This window comes from Eumetopias jubatus, unplaced genomic scaffold (genome assembly GCF_037043125.1).
Source record: "Eumetopias jubatus isolate StellerSeaLion01/CBP00866 unplaced genomic scaffold, mEumJub1_p1.0 scaffold_86, whole genome shotgun sequence".
Classification (NCBI taxonomy): domain Eukaryota; kingdom Metazoa; phylum Chordata; class Mammalia; order Carnivora; family Otariidae; genus Eumetopias; species Eumetopias jubatus.
The window spans coordinates 148,919-170,805 of NW_028274892.1; the positions used below are offsets into that span (position 1 = coordinate 148,919).

Consider the following 21,887-nt stretch of genomic DNA (forward strand, 5'->3'; position numbering starts at 1 on the left):
TGCAAACACACAGAGACATGCAACACATACTCACGAGGTCATGCAAACACACGCACACGACACACACACACACACATTCCCCAGGCTCGACACGGGAATGAAGAGGGCCGCATGCACGCACATAAACACAAACCCATGCGGACGGCACCGCTCTCTCTCTCCCACGTGCGCGCGCACACACACACACACACACACACAATCACCCAAAGCCTGCAAATACACACACAACAGACACCCTTGTGCCACCAATGACACTTACATTCAACGCTCACACGGAAGGTCTCTGGAACTCTTCCATACATACGGACCCCTGTGAAAGTCGCACGCCCAGGTACGCCTGAAAACACACACACACGCAATATACCCATGGAATAGCACAGATAGCCAGGCAAATTTCTACTCGCCTGCACACACACGTTCACGTGCACTGGGAAACACAAACACCATGCAACACACACACGGTCTCCGCACACAGGCATGCACATTGACCGCCCAAACACAGACCAACCCACGCATGGCCAAAGACACCCTCAGGAAACAGACACCCAAAATATTTGGTCTCCAGTACACAGACATGCACACTTGCCAGGAACACACACAGATGTGTACATGAAAGATACACACACTCACACAACACATGGAGGTACAAAACATCCCCGACACACAGAAACGCACAGTTGGCCACACACATACACCCATGTGTCGCATGCAAACACGCATTCCCATTAAATATAAACACACGGTGCCCGCACAAAGGTATGTGCATGTGGGCCCACACGCACGCGCACACACACACATACACACACAGACAAGCCATCTGTGTGGAAACACGCAACACACACCAACTCACAAGTTCTATGGCACACAAGCATGCGCACTTGGACACACACATTAACACATACGTGGGCATGCAAACATGGAAATGCAGCACATAAACACCCTGGGCCCCTACACACTGATACACACATGTGGCCTCCCAAACACACACACCCATGCGCCTGCAAACACATACTCTCGAAACACACCAAGACACATGGTCTTCGGACCACAGGCATGCACCCTTGCCACACACTCACGTGCGCATGCAAACTCACACACACTGCACAGACACACAAGATCCCCGGGAAAGAGCCATGCTCAGGGGGCCGAATGCACAAGCACACATACACGAACACACATGCGCTGACACACACCCGAAAGTGTACGTGGGCATGCAACTCCCTCCCACACAACCCACTCACAAAGCCACAGTGCCCAGCACTCAAACCTGCCTTCCGTCACACGTGCTTGGAACTGTCCCCTGTGGGCAGGTGGTGCGGCGCAAGAGGGCTTGGGAGTGCAGGGAGCACAAGGAAATGCCTCCATCTTCTCCTCGGGACACGTGGGTTTTGCAGTGCTCCTGACCAGTTGAACGCATGGGAACCGATCACAGCATGTGGGGCACGCTTCCAGGTAGCAAGGGTATTGGGCCAAGCTCCTCAAGCGGTGTCAATGAGGTGGTGCCTGGAGCCACCAGGCGACGAGGGTCCCGCTCGCCAGGACCCTTCCCCGCCTGTGTGCCCTACCCTAAAGGACAAAGCTCCCATGAAGAGAGGTCTGCCTTTGTCCGAGCTCCTCGTAGACCCTACCTAGGATGGGGGGTGCTCTGTCCGCATGCCGAGCCCTGACCTCCACTGCCCTGCCCCCATGCTGAACTTCACCGCCATACATGGAATCCCACAGGCCATGGGGTGGAGGGTCCCACTAGGCTGACTGCCTCCTCCCCATATCCTGGCTCCAAGTACAAACCCACACACAGACGCAAAGAACTTCTTAACTTGTTTATGCCTCTCTCGCCTTCCCCACATAGGTGCTGGATACTCTCCAGAGCGGGCACTGGTGATCCTTTTCACAACTGTGACCTGTGCAGGCAGAGCACCACGTAGATTCGTCCACACATCTCTCACAGCGGTGGTGGCCTCCTCGACGATTTCTTGTTGGTAAGATTCTGATGCTCTGAAGTGGACACGTCCACACAGCTGCCATGCACACGACACACACACACACACACACACGTTAGGGATTCGTGAAATTGCATAATACCAAGGATAGCCGAGGCGGTGTTGAGGGTGTCCTCTGTCCTCGTGGGATCCCTCTTCCAACTCAGCTAGAGCCTCACAAGCCTCCTGCTCAAGGCCCAGTGCCATTCCCTAGAATGGCCGTGTGGCTGTGCGAGGCCATGGGGTGGTCGGGACCGCGGAGGGAAGTTGGGATTCTGGGCACAGGAGCGGGAATGGAAGGAGGCAGCCCACTCGCAAAGACACACAGGACATCCCCAAATGAACAAACGGCAGAAGGCCTGAGAGGGGGTCGACGGGCACGGGTGAGTGTTCAGAGAAACGGGGTGGAGAAGTCTTCCTTCTCCGGAGTGACCTGGGACATTCCAGCTGCCATCCTGGGGTCCCTGAACGTGCCCGCATGGACGCACCTGCCTGGATGGGGACCCTGAGTTCCCCGAGGTTCCCCTCTCACCCTGCCAACCGCTCTCTGGGTGAGCTGGGGCCAAGGCTCCCCTGAGCCTCAGTGTCCCCGCCACCACCCAGCCTGTGTCCCGGCACCTGCCACACACACAAGTCAGGACCCAGCGCCCCCAGCTTCTCACCGACAGGCCCTCTTCTCAGTTCATTCTCTTCGGCTGCCTTCCTGCCTCCGGTAGTACTGCAGGGGATTGGACCACAGGTCTTCGATGATGACCTGGTGGGGAAACAGACTAGCTGAGCAAGGAGCCCGGGCCCCGTTCCCAAGCACCGGGGCCCAGGCATCACCCCGGCGGACGAAGGCCGCAGAGTCCCCACCTCGGCGATGCCGTCAGACCCTGGGGAGCAGGGATCACACAACCAGTTGAAGAAGTTAAGGCTGGTGGTTTCGTGCCTGCGCCTGGCAGCTCCATGTGCATTGTCCCAGAACCACTGCACTGGAGTGGAACGAGACGCCCGATATCCTGCAGGAATGGAAAATTTAGGAAAGCCTCTCAACGGCCTAGCAACCAATCCCTCTCGGCCTCTCTCCCTCTCAACCTCCCAGCCTCTCTCCCTCCCAGGCAGGGTCCCGGCCCTGCCCCCACCCGGGCCCCCCCCCCCCCCGCCTACCTCCCCTTCCGCTCCCAAGGGCCCCCTGCCCGACCCCAGCACCCTCGAAGCTCAAGCCCACTCTTACCGGCAATGCTAAGGTGATACTCCTTAATGATCACTTTGTTCTGGAAGTAGGGGTTGTTCTCAAAGAAAAACATCAACCTGCAGCGGTACTTAGGACGGCACAATTCCTCCACCTACCCCGCCGAAGGAAGAGGAGGGCACGTGGGAACGTGTCCTCTACGTATCCGGGGCTGCTTGCCTGGTTGCCACTCCTAACCACTATGCCGGGCCCATTCCTGCTCAAAGCCCACTCCCCTAGCCTCCGTCTCCCAGGACTGACCTCCAAATTGCTCATGTAGCTGAGCACGTCTCTGTCCTGGTCACCCGTCACGGCTGATATCTTGGGGTGATTCAGGATCTGCTTTGGGTCAAGGAGTCTCGGCAGCCCTTGCTACGGTACGAGAGCCAGGAGCGACCCAGCCCTTGCCGGCTGAGAGCAAGAGACCCGGACAGTGCATGTGCAGAATCACCAGGCACGGCCGGGCTCCCAACGTCCTCATCTCCTGCCCTATCTTCCCACCTGCTCAACCCTGGGGAGTGCCTTGGATTCCAGCACCTCAGAGGCTGCCGGCGCCCGACAGGGGAAGGCCAAGGGCCTGAATGCTCTCCCTTCCCACGGGCCCCTGGCCTGTGCGTGTGGCCTGCAGGCGGTCACTTCTTTGGATGCCTGGATGTGCTCCGTCCCACGCTCACGTCTTGTTTGCTTGTGTGTTTGCCTGAGGTCTGGTAACTTTGAGGGGCCTCCTGTGCCCAGGAGGGGGCCGCTCGGCTCACGTGGAGCACGGCTGCACACCCACGGCCCAAAGGCTGGTCCTGGCAGAGTCAGCGAGTGAGGGAGGGAAAGGAGTAGATGGGGGCGGGAGGGAAAGCAAAAGAGAGACAGGGACAGAGAGACCCCACACCGGGAGGAACGGACACAAGGGGAGGGCAGAGAGGAGAGAGCAAGGGGGCAAGCGAGGACACAGAGGGGGAGAGCCTGGCAGGGAGGAAAGGTGCATGTAGGCGCCTGAGCCTGGGGCCTCGGCCTGGCTGTGTGGGGCTGGTGGAGACAGGTTTGCAGCACCGCCGCTGCGCCGTGTCTGAGGTTACGCGGTCTGCCGAAGCGAGGCGGCCCACTGACTGGCTTGGCAACCCGCGTGCGGACGAGATGGTGGGTCTGCCCTGAACTCTTTGGAAAACCACGCAGGGTCTGAAGGACAGGGAAGGGGTTCGGGCAGCCTCCCCGTTTGCCCCATGTCCCAACAACGGTTTCCTTCCAATAGGTTTTCTGAGCCAAGTGGGATTTGGGCTACACTACTTGTCGAAGGCTGTTGACCCGTGTTCCCTGAACCCCGCAAGCCTGCTGGGAGAGCTGCAGCCCCAAAGCTTCCGCCTGCAGCTTCTGATCACACACGGTCTGGACAGGTCTTAGCCCCTGCGTTCTCACGCGCGCCCCGATCCGCCTCCTTCTGCTGTGCATTATCGGGACCGTGGGCCCACTCCCACCCGGGGAAGGGGGTTGGAACCCTTCCCCTCAGCGCCCATGGCCGTGGCCGTGGTTCTGCTGCTGCCCTCCCCCCGGTGCTCCTGCACAGCAGCCAAACCCCACCAGCCGGAGGAAGGATACGGCCTGGGCCCAGAAGCCAGGGATGCACTGGATGATGGCCCTCCGGCGAGCCAGGTGAGAACTCCGCTTCTGATTCACCCTGAGCTTGTGCCGCACGTAGGCCCTGGTAGCTTGGGCATCCAGAGAGCTGAGCGCTAACTGCACAACCTCCAGCGCGGCCAGCGGGGCCCCGGCTGGCTCTTCCTGCGGCAGCTCCTGCAGCTCCTCGTCCTGTTCTGCTTGAGTCACCTCCCCGTCTTCCACGGCCACGACCTCCATCACCGCCATGATATCCTCCGCCACCAACACCAACTCCTCCCCCGGGGCGGCCTCGCCTCTGCGCTGCCGGTTTTCAGCCTCCAGCGCAGCCTCTACCACTATGCCCCCCCAGCCTAGGGCCTGCGGCGCCCCCGCCTCGGCCCGGGCGCCTGCCTCCCCACCGGCCCCCGAGTCGTCACCGGCCCCTCCGCGGACTAAGCTGGTCAAGGATTCCGGAGCAGCCCCGTCGTCCCCGGACGGCGCCTCGCTCTCCATGGGGCCTTGGACCCCAACCGCGACAGCCGCGGAAGGTAGGAGCTGGGGGGGCGAGCACGCGGCGCCGGCAACCGCCGAGCAGTTGAAGCTCTGGCGCCCACGCTTCGAGGCGGGCTCCTACCGGAGAATGGGGGCCTGGCGGACGCATGCGCACAAAAGCCTGGGGACTCGTGGCGGCTGGGTGGCGTGGGGGTGGCGCCCCCGGCACGCATGTGCCCTTGGCGGGATGTTACCACCCCCCTCAACCCCTCAGGCCCAGGATGCTGAGCCGCCCGCGTGGTCCAACCAGCGGCACGGCGGTGGGCGTGGCCGCAACCAGCCCCGCCCCGCCCCTCCCGGGAGCCCGCCCTCTGCTTCATCTCCTCAGGGGTGGCGTCCGGGCCTGGACCGTGGCATTTTCTTCGCTGACACCTACCAGGCCATTCCCGGGAGTTCCCTCGTACCACAAACCTCGTGTTCACACTCTCATCCGTTCCACTGGGAACACGCTGCTGGCACCGGGAAATTCACAGCCAGCGGCTCAATAGGGTGGCCCCCGCCGCCCGGGAACCTCACCCGGCCCCTTCTTAGTCACGCCGGGGGAAGCCCTGCACTCATTAGCTGGTGCTCCAACCACTGCCACATGGCTGTCCACAAGGCTTCCACCCCTTTCGCCGCCCGGTGCGGGAGGGAGCCAGGAGGCGGCCCAGGAGGATCCAGCACGCAGGCTCGTCCCCGCCCCAACGACCCGCCTCTCCTAGAAAGAGAGGAACCGCACACAGATCATTGGCCTGGCATGAGCAAGGAGCCAAGGTCCGAGGCCACCTCCCTGCTCACACAACCACTGGCACAGCCCCAGTCAGTTCCGGGATTGGGACTCTATGGCATGCTAATGGGCGGGCCAGGTAGCCTAAAGAGTAACTCCGCCGGGGGCCTGGGTGGCTCAGTCTTTAAGCTTCTGCCTTTGGCTCAGGTCATGATCCCAGGGTCCTGGGATGGAGCCCCGCATAGGGCTCCGTGCTCAGCGGGGAGCTTGCTTCTCCCTCTCCCACTCCCCCTGCTTGTGTTTCTTCTCTCGCTGTGTCTCATCTCTGTAAAATGAATAAATAAAATCTCAAGAAAAAAAAAACGGTAACTCTGGGGGTGTTCTTTCGTCAAAGCCACTGGTAGGATTGGTTCCCACCGTACTTACCTCTGCCTGGCCCTTCATCTTTGCTTTCTCCCTCCTTGTCTGACCTCCGCGTTCCCTTTTCCTGGGTCTTTCTTCCCGCCTCACCATAACTGCCAGGGATGTCCGAGCTCCAGCATAATGGTCCACGGAGACAGCTTTAATCCGCCTTGCTGAAGAGCTGTGGCTGTCTTGGCTGCCCCAGCTCTGCTGCAAGTTCTTCCTTGGTCTGTCTGTCCCTGAGTGGAGTGCCAGTCGGGGAGGGGATGGCAAAGTGAGCATTGGCGGCACACCCTGCCCATTCTCAGCTACCCACAAGGCCATTCTCGACACTCCCGCACTCCATGCGGGTCCCTGCAGGGAGGCGTACCGGAATATGGAGGATGTAGGGCGCCTTGGGTGCCAGGAAGGCCCAGTGGGTGACGGCAAGGATGAGGCGTTGGTGTCGTATCGTGGGAGGGCCTCAGGTACAGAAGAGGAATGTGTCGGACCGCCCGTGACGGGAGGGGTGGTTTTGAACCGTAGGAGGCAGGAGGAACACGCTTGGGGTGACGTGCAGGGTTCTGGATGGTAGGGCGTCAGCGTTTCAAACTCTACTGGTCAACGCAAACCAGGGACTTTGCAGGGATGACAACGCCCGGCTGTCTGGCGGGGAGAAGCAGAATTATCTGAGACTGTCCCTGACTCAACCCAGTCTGTGGGTTTACTGCTACAGTCCAAACTGAATTTGGTCTTGTATACATGCCCAGGACACTAGAGGAGCGTCCTGAGTAAATAGTGCACCCAAAACAACGCATCATGGAGATCGAGAAGACTGGGGGGCGGGGGGCCGGACAGGGAGCGGGGGAAGAGCGGGAGCGGCGCGGAGAAGGAGAGGAAGAGGGAGGGTGGACAGAGGGAGAGGAACAGAGAGGGAGAGGTGGGGATGCGAGGGAGAGAGGAGGGCAGAGGAGGAGGCAGGCCTGGGGACAGGGTGGGCGGGGGAGGGAGAGAGGGAGCGAGGACGGGCGGAGTCTGGACGGAGGCTGAAATCTGTACATTGCCAAGCCCACAGGCTGACAGCAAACATTCCCTCTTGGACGTCAAGAGGAGATCTGAAAGCACCCGTGGACCTTCAGACAGATCCCACTCGGTCATGCGGGGTTCGGTGGAGAGTTAAACCTCAAAGAAATGAAGTGAAGGGCTCCACAGAGGTCTGCGGGAAACCCTCATGCCCACGACTGACATGTACGACTCGGGAACGTCAGAGAGAGGTGGGGCAGAGTTACTCACGTAGCAGTTCCACGAAGACCTAACGTGACAGGGTTTGGAAGTTGCCCGACAACCCTGACTCTGCCCATCCAAGGAGCACTATGTGCGCCTAGCGGAAGACACGCGCCGAAGAGACGCCCAGGTCACTGGGCAAAGACACATCTCTCGGCAGTCTACAGAGGTGGGACTAACTCACCACACACTGGGGATCCTCAGGGAGAGGAAGAGCCAGCCTCCCCTTCGGATGCATGGAGGCCAGAAGGCAGTATGTGATAGGTTCGATATGTTCAGAGAAAAAAGTAGTATAACGTGCAGGCCATGTTCGGCACCAATGACTCAGAAAATTTTCACCAGACAGAAGGTGCAGGAGTGGGAGGGTGAGCCCGTGGCTCGGAGGGGGGGGCTGGGCGTGGAATGGAGCTGGCAGCCGGGGCTCTCTGCTAAGGAGGGTCCGGCCGGCCGAAAGGAGGCGTGTCCGTGATTCCGCTAAGTCAAGCTGCTAGCCTGAAATAAGGCATCCCCCTAAAGTACACCATAACCAACACCAGAGCAGGTTTTGCCTATGGAAATCCTCCGCGTTGCCTATGGGGCCCCAAAGGCAAATGCGTCCAAGGAGGCATCCGTGTGCGTACCTCTGCTGAGCACGCACAGACCTGTATCTTGGAAGCTGGAGTGTGCCCTTCCGTGGATTCATGAGAGACAGCCAGGCGCAGGCCCCGGGCGCCTTTCGCCAACCATGTCCCTGGTATCGACAGACCCGGGTCCCGCCAGGCTAAGGTGTTCACTCAACTGGGTGTGGGGAGAGCCCCGACGAAGGTGCGTGCAATGTAGATGCGGTAAAGCACTCTGGGGTACAGGAGTTTTCTTCTCTGAGTGCCCAGGCTCTTGGCCGCGCCGCTTCGAGGAAGGAAGAGGCAGACCAGACGAAGAGCGCTGGGCAGCAGGGAAAGTTTTGTTCAGCCGGAGGACAAAGCTCCCCGAGAGTGTTCCCGGGTTCCCATTCAGACTTGGGGGTTCTTTTGAGCTCTTTCCCGGACGTTGAGATTGCGCCCCCTGTGGATTACTCGCCAAGGTGTGCCAGTCAGGATTTGGAACACGCCCACGTCTCCGGTGCTGATGGGTCTTGTGGGCTGACATCTGGAGCCTAAGTGCCTCAGGTTGTGACAGCGACCGATATTTCATGGTTAGTGGCTTTGTTTTGGGTCGTCCTGCAAAGGTCCCCCCCTGCAGAGGCTGCCAGACAGAATGCCATCGTGGTCTTGTCTGAGCGTTCACACGGGAATTCTGCGTGGGTTTGTCTAAGCTGTCCCGGCACCCTGCTTTCCTGTTGGGGACCCTGGCCCCGAAGGCCTCAGCGTCCAATTGAGTCCTGACATCTGGGGCTCCCTGATCTCCCAAAGCTTCCCCCCCAAACCTCGCCTCACCCTTCTCTCCGGGCCGTGCCCCAACATCACGCCTTTACGCGACCGCTGGTGCGAGATGCTCCGAGTGGGGGACCCTGTGCCCACCTCTTCCCCCGAGCTTTACATCCTCTGCCAGTCCCTACCGAACGGCACAAGCGTAGAGGACTACCCTGCGGTCCCCCGAAATGGCCCAGGCTAGGACCCCTTCAGACCATGCGCCAACATGGGATCTGACCTGCTCCCGCTGCGGATTATGAAGTCACACTTTCTTCTGAGCCGCACAAGCAGAGCCAGGGGCCAACAGGCGGGTACACCGGCATTACCAGACCAAGCAGCTGAAAGGAAGGGCCCTTTGGTGGCTCAGTTGGTTAAGCCGCTGCCTTAGGTTCGTGTCATGATCCTGGAGTCCTCGATCGAGACCCACGTCAGGGGGGGGGGGGTCCCTGCTCAGCGGGGAGTCTGCTTCTCCCTCTGACCCTCTTCGCTCTTGTGCTCTCTCTCATTCTCTCTCTCAAATAAAACAATAAAATCCTATAAAAAAGGAGGCTGAGAAGACCGATCTCCCCTGCAGCCCGAGAGAGCCAAGCCTCCCTCCTAGATCCTCAGGGGCCTCCGCCGGCTCTCTAAGGGGCAAGCCTAGATCCTATCAGGGTCAGGGCTACTGCCCCTGCAGCCCTCTTAGCTGGGGATGGAGAAGAGTGTCATGGGGCGAACGCTGACATCTCCCCACTGTGCTGGCAGCAGATTCAGTCCTCTGCCAGCATCCCTAGGCCCAGGCGTCCCAGGCCAGCAGATGCCTGCCTGGGGGAGGAGCACCCCAGGGGCTCACCTCACCGCCTCCCAGGTGCGGCTTGCGACACCTACTCTCTATGCTGCGGGTCTTTCCTTGGACCTACGTACAGAAGGCTAAGGGATATCAGCCCCAGAGTCATCATGGGACAGATAGCACACGCGAGGTTGGCCCGGCCCTTACACTTAGCAACCGTCAAACCCTGTCCCTCCCCTCTCTCTGCACCCTGGCCTTAGGGAAATAGGGGGCTAGGGATCCTGGGGAAGCGTGCGTGCGTCAGTGTGTGAGTATCAAGACATGTGAGTGAAGAAGCCTTTGGATGCGTCAGTGAGTGAGAGTGTGCCTGCGTGAGGACTGAGTGGGCGTTTGTCAGGGGCAGTGAGTGACGGAAGGAGTGTGTATGTGGGGGGAGCCTGAGAGTGAGTGTGTGTGTCAGTGTGTGGGAGTGCCTGAATGAGTGTGTGGGGGTGTGATTGTGCACCTGCTTGTGCATCTGAGAGTGTCTGTGTGTGTGTGTGTGTCGGTGTTCCCCACAAACGAGAGCCTCGCCCGGCGCCTGAATGAATGTCGTCTTCCTACCTTCCCACCTCCCTCTGTCGCCTCTCCCACCGTCCCTCCATATGCCCTGACCCACCCTCGCTATTACTGTGGCTGGTCCTGAGAGTCCAACCGTGTCAGCAAGAGCCTGTGCGCGTTCCAAGGCATGAAGAGCACCGGCGCTGGGTTCAACGGAGTGATGAACCTGGGTTCTCCCCCAACTCCCCCGTGGCGTGTGCAGTGGATGTCTGAGGACACCCACCAGGGAGCATCCCTGGACGACTGTTATCTCCATCCAGCGAACGTGGGTCCTGCACCCGGTCGGCCCCGGCTCGTCGCTCCCTTTCCTTGAACGTCCTCATTTCCCCAGGGAAGAGATGAGCCCCAGGGAGCTGGCCTTGGTCCCATTTCCTCTCCCTGCTCAGCGCCCCCGCACCCCAAGGGAAGGACCTCTGGCCCCTGGGATGCAGTCCCCGTGCGTGTGTGCCCTAGCCCTCTGGGCAAACATACAGGCCAAGCCATTCCATGGGCTGGCGATGCCCAGGCAGAGAAGTCAAACACCCACACGAGGCCGATGTGCTCAGGCAATCCCCCGACCCCTGCCTCAAAGAGGAGCGCACGCACGCGAGCGACCCCGGGCGCGCGCGCACACACACACACACACACACAGAGGCACACACACGCTCACCCACACACACATACACGGACATTTGACTTTGTTTTTCAACCTTTTAATATTTTTCCAGGGTTCCTGGCGCCTCAATCTGCCGATGTTTCGCCCCGGCACAGGACTTCAGTTACTTCCCGCGCAGATGGACCGGCCAGACCTTTCGGCTCCACCTCAAGCTTGTGGACTGGCTTCGGTCAAGTGCGATGCTCCCTCCTATTCATCTCAAATTCATGACGCTCCCTGGGAGGGACAGACACACGGACACGCAGACAGACACACACACACACCGGCACAAGGGAGGAGACACCTGGGTACACTCTCCGGGCCATAGGTTGCTTCAGGGTTTGAAGGCCCTCTGCGGGATCCGCGGTCACTCTCCCATGCCACTCCCTGCTGCTGACTGTGATCGCCTTACCTTTCCTCCACCCACGTATTCAACTAATTTGTGCACGCTGGCCAGTGCACTCGGCGCGGCTGGGGGCGGGGGGAATGGAGCTGCCTATGGAAATGAAGGGGTCAACTGTGGTGTCCAGACCCACACAGACAGGTGACGGGGCGGCGGGGTGAGCCTTGGTGCCTGGATACCCAGACATCTGTGCCAAGCGTGGCGGGAGGTAGCTCCGGTGGGCCCATGTGTAAGGCGGTGTTAGGAGAGCTGTGGGTGGGGTTTATGGACTCGGAATGGCAATTCCCACAAGTGCAGCTGGCTTTGACTCTCCAGCTCGGCTCATGGAGGCTGCCTGGCCCCGCCTGCCTCAAGCTTCGCCAGGCAGAAGCCGTTTGGCAATGCACTTATCCAGTCTTCCTGTCTCACGGTGATGCCCTTTTGACTCAGGGTCCCTGCGGCGGAGAGTTCCTCAGAGCCTCAGTGTCTCCATTGGTGGAGCCAGGTCCCACGGGCACCATGGTGCACAATTTGGCACCCACACCCCGAGCACCTCACCTGTCCTCCTCTCGGTTCCCTCTCCTGGGGCCTTCTTCCTCACGTAGTACTGCAGGGGTTGGGCCACAGGTCGTCCATGATGATCCGGCAGGGGAAACGGGGCAGGGTTCAGAGGCCCATCCTAAGCTGCCGCCGAACCCAGCGGGGTCCTTCCCGCTGTTTGTCGCAGGGCCCCACCTCAGCTATCCAGCTAGACCCGGCAAATCTGTGGTCAGAGAACCAGTTGAAGAAGTTAAGCCTGGTGTTGTGGTGCCTGCATGTAGGCCTCCCGTTCATGATCCTTGTGCCACTGGATGGGAGTGGAAAGGGACGGCCCGTACCCTGCCGGAAGACCAGGATGGGAGAAAGCGCCGGGTCAAGAATGGCGTTCAACCCACCTTCCTGCACCTGCGGCCGCCCATCCAGGTGGCAGCCTCTTAGCAGCAGCGCTGAGGGCATAATCCTTCTCAACGACTTCACTCCGGAAGTAGGGGTTCTTTGGAAGGAAGGGCAGGAGGTTGCAGCAATCACGGGGAAACCTGAGTTCCTCCACCTGCCGGGTGGCAGAGTGGGGGAGACGGGGGTGAAACCTCTGACCAGCAGAACCTCCCCGTCCTGTCTTCGGGGTGGATCCCTTCGGCACGCTTCCCCCTCCCGTCCCCCGCCCTGGCCTCAGTCTGCCGGGCCAGACCTTCAATTCCGTCATGTAGCCTAGGAGGCCTTCATCTTGCTTCCTGATCACGGCTGACATCTGTGGGGGGGGTGGTTCACAAAGTGCTGTAAGTCAAGGACCCTCCGAGGGCTGCAGATGAAAGTTCTACAACAACAGAGCAAGTCTGGACAGCAGCCGGGCACTGCTTCCCCTCTGCTCCCCCGTGTCGCACTGCCTCCCCACGGGCTGCGTCAATGCCCGCTGGCCCCCACAGCGGGCCGTGCATCCTGAGAGACACCCCTCCCGCCCCACGCCCCCGTCCCCATCTCATCGTCCTGGACTGACGGCCAGAAACAACCAGCTCATCTCCGGACAAGCACACATTCCTGCCTCAGGCTGACCAGGTGGGCACTCCCACCCGTTCGCCCGACCTGTTATGCCGAGGGGAACCCAAGCTTTGCCTGGATTCGTTTTGTGAGATAACGCCATGCTGTGCCTCCTAGTGCCTAAATCTGAGCTGGACGTCTGCTCCTACTCCCCCATTGGACTTCCAGTGCCTCGTGCGACTTCAAGGGCACCCTGAGACCACCAGCTGGCACCCACACCCAAAACGAGGATGTCGAGGCTGTCGGGATCAGCAGGGTAAGAGCGTGGCCACCACACCCGGCGGGGCTGGGAGTGTGTCTGCGGGCGGGGGGTTCACCAACTGATATATTTTGATACTCATCGTCTTCCTCCCTTCGGTTCCTCTTGCTCTAATCCGGCCACATCGGGGTCCCTCCATGACAGCGTCAAGGATACAGCCTTGGCCCAGAAGCCAGGGATGCCCCGCATAAGGGCGCTGCGGTGTTCCAGGGGACGCTGCCGCCTCCGACAACACCTGAGCCTGAGCCCAGAGTAGGACCTGCTGGCTTGTTTCTTCACACGCTGCAGCTCCGACTGCAGGGCCTCTAGAGCCTCGAGCGAGGACGGGTTCGGACCCCGCCGCCCCTCTGGCTGTTCTTCCCCTTTCCGCTTCTCCTGCACCTCCTGAGCCCCTCTTCCTCCTTCGGCCCTCTTCCCTCTGGTGCTCATGCTCAGCCTCCTCCTCACCCTCTTCAGCCTCCTCTCCCTCCTCAGGCTCCTCGCACTCCCCAGCCTCCTCTGCCTCAGCCACCTCCTCTCCAACATGCTCCTCCTTAGCCTCCTCCACCTCAGCCTCTTCCACAACAGCCTGCTCCTCAGCCTGTTCCTCCCCCTCCTCTTGCTCAGCCTCTTCAGGCCCCTCCACCTCCTCCTCTTCCTCGGGCTTCTCCTCCGCCCTTGGCTCCTGCTCAGCCTCCTCAGCCTCCTCCTTCTCAGCATCCTCAGCCTCCCCCTCCTCCTCCCTGTCCACATCCTCCTCCTCCTCCCCCTGCTCCTGCTCAGCGACTACAGCCTCCTCCCCCTTCCCCCTCCTCCTCGGACTCCTCAACCTCCCTAGCCTCGTCTTCCTCCTCCGTGTCAGCCTCATCTACCTCCTCCGTGACCTCCTCGTCCTCTCCGTCCTCCCCCTCTGAATTTCTGAATGATAGCCTTACTGGGTAGAGTATTCTTGGCTGACACCTATCAGGCCATTCCCGGGAGTTCCCTCCTCCCACAAACCTCGTGTTATTTCTGAAGAGAAATCGTGAGCAGAATAGAAGGAGAGATGAAGAGTTTCCCAAACAAATAAAACTAAAGGAGTTCATGACCACTAAATCAGCCCTCAAGAAATAGTAAAAGGGACTCTGTGAGTGGAAAGGAGAGACCAAAAGTAACAAAGACAAAGGATCAGAGAAAATCTCCAGAAACAAGGACAAAACAAGTAATAAAAGTGCAATAAATACATATCTGTAAATAATTATTTTGAATGTAAATGGACTAAACACTGTAATCAAAAGACAGAGGGTATCAGGATGGATAAAAACGTAAGAACCATCTATGTGCTGCCTACAAGGCACTCATTTTACAATTAAAGACACCAGCAGACTTAAAGTGAGGGGATGGAGAACCACCTCTCATGCTAATGGACATCAAAACAAAGTCAGACTGGCAATATTTACATCAGACAAACCAGACTTTTTTGTTCTTGTATTGTTTTTGTACTGCTTTGGTATCAGGGTAATACTGGCCTCACGGAATGATTCTGAATGTGTTCCTTCTATTCCATTATTTGTAAGATTTTGATAGAGATTGACCTTATTTCTTTTATATGTTTGGTAGAATTCACCAATGTAAACAGGTGGTCTTGGGATTTTCTGTGCTGGGAGATTCCCAATTCCTAATTCATCTTTCATTCTTCTTACTGGTCTAAGAAAATTTCCTATTTCTTGGATTCACAATTCATGATTCAATCATGGTAACTTGTGCATTTCCTAAGTTATCTGATTTGTTGGTATACAATTGTTTATAGTAATCTGTTATCACACTACATATTTCTGTGGTTATCTGTTGTACTCTTTTCTCTCGTGTTTCTCATTTTGACTTTCAGTCTTCTCTCTTTTTCTTAATGTAGTTAAAGCACTGTCAATTTTGTTTATTTTTTTGGAAAAACTGGCCATTACTTTCAATGTTATATTATTATTTTGGTCACTATTTCAGTATTTCTGATTTTTCTTTGTTACCTCTTTTCTGTACAAATTTCAGCTAAGTTCCTTCTTTTTCTAGTTCTTTGTGGTATGATGTTAAGTTGTTTATTTGGAATTTTTTTCTTCATACAAGCATTTATAGCATAAATTTCACTCTAACATATGCTTTTGCTATATCCCACAGGTTCTGGAATATTGTTTTCTTTTTCTTTTGCTTTGAGATATATTTTGATTTGCTGTTTGATTTCTTATTTGGCCTACTGCTTGTGCAGTAGTATGTTGTTTAATATTTATATATTAAATATTTAATATTTACATTGTAGATTTTCCAGCTTTTTTATTATTGATCTTTAGTTTTATACCACTGAGGTTGGAAGATATACTTGGTATAATTTCAGTCTTCTTAAATTTGTAATATTTGTTAAGTCTCTTTTTATGTGATTTAACAGGGGATTCTTCTGTGTGTACTTAAAAAATGTGTATTCTATTTTTCTTGGATGGAAAGTTTTTTATAGATCTTTTAGAACGATGTGTTCTGAAGTATGCTTTTAAGTAAAAAATGTTCTTGTTGAAAGCGTATCAGAGGCGATGGGCGCCTGGGTAGCTCAGTCAGTGAAGTGCCTGCCTTCAGCTCAGGTCGTGATTCCCGGGTCCTGGGATCGAGTCCCGCATCGGGCTCCCCGCTCCACAGGGAGCCTGCCTCTCTCTCTGGGGGGGAGGGGGGAAGGCGGGGGGAATCGAACTAGTTCAAGAAAAACCCACCAACCAACCGAAAAAAAATAAAACAAAACAAGAGACAGCATTTTAACAAAGTCAACATAACAGAGTATTTCTAGAAGGAGTAAGCGGCCAACAGTGTCAAATCCTAAGCTGGTCGTCGCAGAAGGCCTCGTCCAACGGGATTTCTAGAGAGTGCCACGCTTTCCCTCGAGTCATTTTCGTTCCTGCTGTCCCCCTGGTAACCTACCCTGGCAGCCTGTTCCTAACCTACAGGTGGAACAGGCTGCACTCAAATGCACACATACAGAAACATTCTGCTTGAAGATGAACTCACATCATGGCCCTGATCGTCTACATCACTGACCCTCAGCCAGCTCAAAGTGCACGGCTACTGCCCTCCTGCTGTCTTTTTGTAACACATACAGTACACTGTGGATTTTCTGTGTTTTAAAGGAAGCCTCTTTCTGATGGCCGTGCCCCCCGAGCTCCCAGCCAACCTGCGTGTTCCAGCGCTTGTGCTCTCTATCAAGCTGACGGATCAGGACCTCCGCGGCTTGGATTGTCTCCTGCGCTCTGCTCACTTCAGCTTCCAGTTTGGCAGCTTCTGACGTCCTGCTCTGGAATCTGTAAAAACGTTAACAGCAATTAAAGGCAAAGGGATTTCAGAAAGATTTGACTGAATGAGCCTTAGTAAAGTGAGCTTTTCTCTAAGTTAACGGTAATACTGATAATATTTGCGTTCAAGATAGCACCAACGCAGCAGACACAGCAGCGTGCAGATGTGAAAGGCAGGGCTGCTCGAGCACAGACTCCTCCCTGTGACGTTCAGGGCCCTGTGGGAGGGCTGACCGCACCCCCCCCCCCCGCCCCGACCCCGCCGCCTCCTCAGTTTTCCCTCATTCAAGCCTCCCACATCAACCTCTGAAGGATAAACATGCTGTCCTCTTCTGGATAGCCTGCTGCTTCGGGACATCCCACGTGCCTGGAATACCTTCCAGCCCCTTCCTTACCCCACCCCCCAGCATTCTAACTCCTTCAAATACCTACCTATCAAAAATATAAAGAAAATTTTAAAACTCACTTCAAATATCCAATCCATTACATATATTCTTTCCCCATGTGCCCACTTGCCCAAATTTATAACCATCCTTTTAAATTTTCCTTAAAAAATACTTGTACAAATTTATTATTTTATTAAATAAAACAGTAACATTCCAGCTGATTACCTAGTACTTCAATAAATATGTAAGTACTTATAAAATGCCCAGGATTGTGCTAAGCATCAAAAACAAAACAAACAGCAACAAAAAAGCATGTAATGTAATCCTCAGAACAACAGCTCAAAATAAGTGTTATGATTCTCACTTTCCAAACAGATTCTCTTATAGGTTTCACCAGTAATCAGTAGAGGATCTAAAATCCACCCACGTATGGGTACATCTGACACTATGTTCCATGCAATTTACAGTGCATCTTATTGCCTCTCTAAGCACCCAATATCTTCTCCTACACATGGGAGTAAAACTCAGTTTTCCAGTATGGTAGCCACCAGCCACAAGTGGCGATTTAAATTTAAATTAACTAAAAGTAAACAAAATCTGAAATTCAATTCCTCAGTCATATTATCCACATTTCAAGGGCTAGTGGCTACCACACTGGACGGTGCAGACTACAGAACCTCCCATCATGTCAATAGCTCCGCTCGAGACCTGGAAGTAGAGCCCACACTTACTCACCCCAGCAAGTCATACTACGTACATTGTTCTGCCATAAGTATTTGCTGAATCAAGCTAACTTGAATGTTTCTGTATAAATTATACTAAAATGGCAAATGTCTCAATTCTGTCAAGTTAGAATTTAAATACTGATAGATCATACTTATTTTTTTCTTTGTACGTGTACAAGAAAATAAGACTGTCACTCACAATCTAGGGTCAATTAAACCTTAATTAAGAATCAAGTAAATGGCTATTAACCAGCATTGATTCATTATTGATAATCACTCTAAACCGGAAAATGCCATTCTGTTTTACTTAAAATTCAAAGTTAATTCTGAAGGTTTTTTTAAATAATCCTTCCACAATATTGACAGTATGGCGTAGTGATTAAAGAACAGGAACTTTATGGAGTGAGACAAATCTATGACCTAATGCTAGCTTTGTCACTTACTAACTGTTCAATGTAGGAAAATAAACCTTCCTAATGTGCAGGATGAAAACACCCACCTCTGGGTTTATGTGAAGTACTAAAAATGACGCATATGTAAAGTGCCCAGCACAACAGATCACACGTGTGCTACCATATGCGAACCACCCAATAAATACCGAACACTTGGCTGAATAGTAAGCACCAATTCTCGGCATAGGACACTGAAAGCAATGAATACTTTCCATGCTTCTCTATAATTATATCTAGAAGAAAATGATGAAGTTTCTTTCCTGTATCTATAACATACAAAAAAATTCAGAAATATTGAAATGACTGGATTTATGGGTTTGAGGCTTCTTTTTCATTTTTTTCTCTGTAAGTAAACATATATAAGTATAAACAAGATCATTATTTCCTGTATGGAGAAAAAAATAATAGTTTTCAGTCTGATGAATTTATTTCTTGGTACAGTAATTTATATTTCTTCCATAAAAAAAATGATGGAAAATGGAACACACCACTTGAAAAAAGGTATGTATTTAGAAAAGTTTGAGTCTTACAAAACTAAAAGCAAATGATAACATAATACAGTATTTAATCACATATGCTCCAGCTTTCCAATTTTCACAATTTTTAAAGGGAAACAGTCCCACATTTGCTATGATTCCCACACCAATATTTTCCATCCTATACTCTACAGCAATCACATGAAGCCAGAGGTTAAGGAATGGTTTTATGATTAATAATATTCATAAATGGTCCTGAAATTTAAGTATGATATTGCATAAAGGAATACGTTTTTAAACATTCAAGGTACAAAATTAAAAGGACACAATAGTTTCTAATGTGATCCTGTGCCTCAGGCAGATTACAGAACACGTCACGTGAAGTAAGTCTGGATAACACGGAAATGCAGACGCCAAATGTAAGGACTCTGGGCATGAACCTACTACATTCTCTCCCTCTTGCTCAAGTCCCCAGTGCTCAGGAATAGACACAGGGACAGCTCCACAAGGGAGACTTCAACTGTGTTTGTTCCTACCAAAATCACTATTTAAAAAAAGGAATACCTTCTATATTATTTCTTATGTTTCCCTATTTTAGAGTGATAAATCACTGAAGGAAGTGAAAATAACGATTATAAGATTTTCAAAACTGAAACATTAGTTTTCAAATATCCAAAATATATTTTTTTTCAAAATACATTTTAAAGTTAACTTACTTCTCTTTGAGTTCTGATACTTTCTGGCCAACAGAATTTAGAAGCTCCTCTAGTTTCCTTTTTCTGTCTTCAGTTTTCTTCAAATTTCTACAATATAATTCCATTTTATAAAAGTTTTTCTATTTTATATATCAACAATAGCAGAAACAACCCTTTCTATCCCTTCTAAAGCCCTACCAAATGAAACCAAGGGAATTAAAAAAAAAAAAAAAAGATATTCATGCACAAAGATAAAGAGAATGAAAGAGAAAAGGGCTGCACTGGAGTAACTTTAATAAAATTTTGAAAGGTGGTAAGTGACATAATGGAATGCAAAAAGCCAAAAGTTGAGGGGCTGCAGGAAGAAAAGCCAAAGAATTCCAAATGCTCAGGAACTGAGGACAACAGGTCCTCTGAAGATAACACAGCTGAATACAGAAAGTTTTCCAATAGTTGATATAATCAATCCATCAACCTCAGATTCCCTCCCATGCTGAGAATGGACTATCCTCTTAACACATCCTGAAGGTCAAGCTCAGAACCGTCAGCCCCCCCACCCATAGCCTAGGCAGAAAGTAGGAAGATTCTTCTAGAGAAGACTAGACTTACCTCCTCCCCACAAAATTACCCACAACATCCGAGAGACTGCCGTCAAATGACCGGTTCCCACTGCTGCGAATCTGTCTTTGCACAAACTGACTAAAGGATTTGTCAAAACACAGACTGCAAGGCCTCGCACCCCGGCACTCCCAGCATCTCTGACTCAGAAAGCATGGACAGAGCTCAAAAATGGGGGCTCTTCCCAAGTTCCCAGGGGATGCTAATGTTGCCAGCCTGGGGATCCCACTTCGAGAACTACTGCAGTAGAATAAAGCCTTAAAAATTCTGAGATTAAACTACTTCTCGCCTAGTGTTGTACACCCAGGCCAATTATTGACTGGATATAACAGCATAATACAGGTAATTTTAGACGGGCAAGATGTCAGAACATTTTTCATCCTATATACCCTTTCTAATGTGCAGGATGTGTTCTAGAAAAATGAAGGACTAAACTAAGAAAGAGAAGGGCCCGAAACAAAAGAGAAAGAGATGAAGACGGTCTCTGGAACCATGGTGAGGAGAGTCCGAAGAGGACAGCTGTCAGCAGCAGCCTGGGGCAGACAGACTCACGTGAGCACAGGACGGAAGGCTCCAGAAGGGGTAACAGTAAGAAAGAACATACATAAATACACAGACTCTGAACGTGGGTTAGGGTCTGTTCTAAGGCTGTGCATAAATGCGTGGTATGTCAACAGAAAAAAAATAATCGATTTTAAAAATGAGGAAATTATTGATATTAAGAAAAAACAAAAAGATGTACAAGAAAGGAAGTATACCCATAAGATACAGTATGTCTCAGCTGTGGAAAATACTTATATACTCAAAATAATATAAATATTTAACATTATTCATTACACAAAAATATGTGGCAAATTAACACAAAAATTTCACATAAGTATATTGAGAAAAAGAAGTCTGGGCAGCTAACAGTCTCCTTGTCCAGGGTAAGAAGAGATGAGGTCACACAGAGATCAGTCGAGAACATAACATGCTTCTCGTTCTGCGCATAGAACCAATGCCCAGTTATGAACAACCACCAATTAAAAGTAAATGTTAAATTGTCCACCTTCCTGCCCAGACCATGTGTTATAAAATATACAACACATTTCCTAGAACTTAGAAGGAGAAAACAAATTTAAAAGCCCTAACTTTCCAAAACCTACTTTTTGTACCTTAATATTACTCATTCACAAAACTTAACCCCTTATAAAAGAACTTCTACCAATTTATCCTTCCAACAACATAATAATGGTAGGGGGAAAAAATGAGTTGGTTCTGCTCTCCAACTTCTTTTAATTGTGTTTTCTTTTGATCTGTTTAATTTTATTTAACTGACTCATGTTATATGTTTTAATGCTGTCAGCTGCCTTTTTAGGTATAAACAAGAAATATAACAAAAATAAACCCCAATAACTGAGTCATTAAATTGATGCAAATAAACAAAGGTTAGACTTCTTTATATTCGATATCCCGGAACTCACGATTCTAATCCTGCCTGCTCAGTTTCCAGAGGCTGAAGGCGCTCCAGGACGTGGGAGTACTGGACGTTTGCTCTAACCCACGCAGCCAGAGGGGCGGCCGCGGTCCTGGCTCGCTTCGCATTCTGAAAAATCCATCACAAGTTAGCCAGCACCCTAACTTCATTTCAAATAAAAGCAAAGGTAATCCTAGTCTATATTGCTTAAGCATTTAATAATTTATCCCCTCAAATGAAGTTTTTGGTTGATAGTTAAATAACAAAAACATGAATTGTTATTTTCATTAAAATAACCCTGAACTTTTGCTTCCAAATAAATGTTTTTGAGCCACATAAATCTTTAATAAAATTATATTTAATTGACATAAGCACTCCATCAGCTACATTTATAATGAATATGTCTGTCCACAATGATGTTCAGGCATCAGTTCTTCTCTTCTGTCCATGGGACACATCCTTATTGGATAAAAGCAACCCTGAAACCATGTT

General features: G+C 52.5%; 2 protein-coding genes across 3 annotated transcripts in view; both read right to left on the bottom strand.

The window, feature by feature from the left end:
* Positions 1–1,805: 1,805 nt before the first annotated feature.
* On the bottom strand, positions 1,806–11,060 carry LOC148161714 (testis-specific Y-encoded protein 1-like). Of its 2 annotated transcripts, XM_088020621.1 has the most exons (9): positions 10,518–11,060; positions 9,329–9,428; positions 6,810–7,084; positions 4,780–6,678; positions 3,454–3,531; positions 3,196–3,307; positions 2,835–2,980; positions 2,642–2,733; positions 1,806–2,018 (listed from the first exon to the last, which is right to left on the bottom strand). In XM_088020621.1, the coding sequence occupies exons 4-8, from the start codon at positions 5,290–5,292 to the stop codon at positions 2,662–2,664; spliced, it is 921 nt and encodes a 306-aa protein (XP_087876747.1). In that variant the 5' UTR covers positions 5,293–6,678; positions 6,810–7,084; positions 9,329–9,428; positions 10,518–11,060; the 3' UTR covers positions 1,806–2,018; positions 2,642–2,661. The 2 variants fall into 2 exon arrangements, with proteins under 2 accessions (XP_087876747.1, XP_087876748.1); XM_088020622.1 differs by lacking the exon at positions 10,518–11,060 and having other exon boundaries at positions 9,329–10,507.
* Positions 11,061–11,135: 75 nt separating this feature from the next.
* The window catches only part of LOC148161715 (cytoplasmic dynein 2 heavy chain 1-like), a 111,283-nt gene continuing 100,531 nt past the window's right edge, over positions 11,136–21,887 (bottom strand). The window contains 6 exon segments of the mRNA XM_088020623.1: positions 11,136–12,238; positions 12,411–12,565; positions 12,704–12,763; positions 16,470–16,596; positions 19,343–19,429; positions 21,403–21,524. Coding sequence (XP_087876749.1) covers positions 12,142–12,238; positions 12,411–12,565; positions 12,704–12,763; positions 16,470–16,596; positions 19,343–19,429; positions 21,403–21,524 — 648 coding nt within the window. The 3' untranslated portion in view covers positions 11,136–12,141.

Coding starts and splice junctions, on each gene's coding strand:
- LOC148161714 (XM_088020621.1), bottom strand. CDS start 5,292: ATGGAGAGCGAGGCGCCGTCCGGGGACGACGGGGCTGCTCCGGAATCC. Junction 3,308..3,453: donor GCTACATGAGCAATTTGGAG/GTCAGTCCTGGG, acceptor TCGGCGGGGTAG/GTGGAGGAATTGTGCCGTCC. Junction 2,734..2,834: donor GGTCTGACGGCATCGCCGAG/GTGGGGACTCTG, acceptor TTTCCCCACCAG/GTCATCATCGAAGACCTGTG.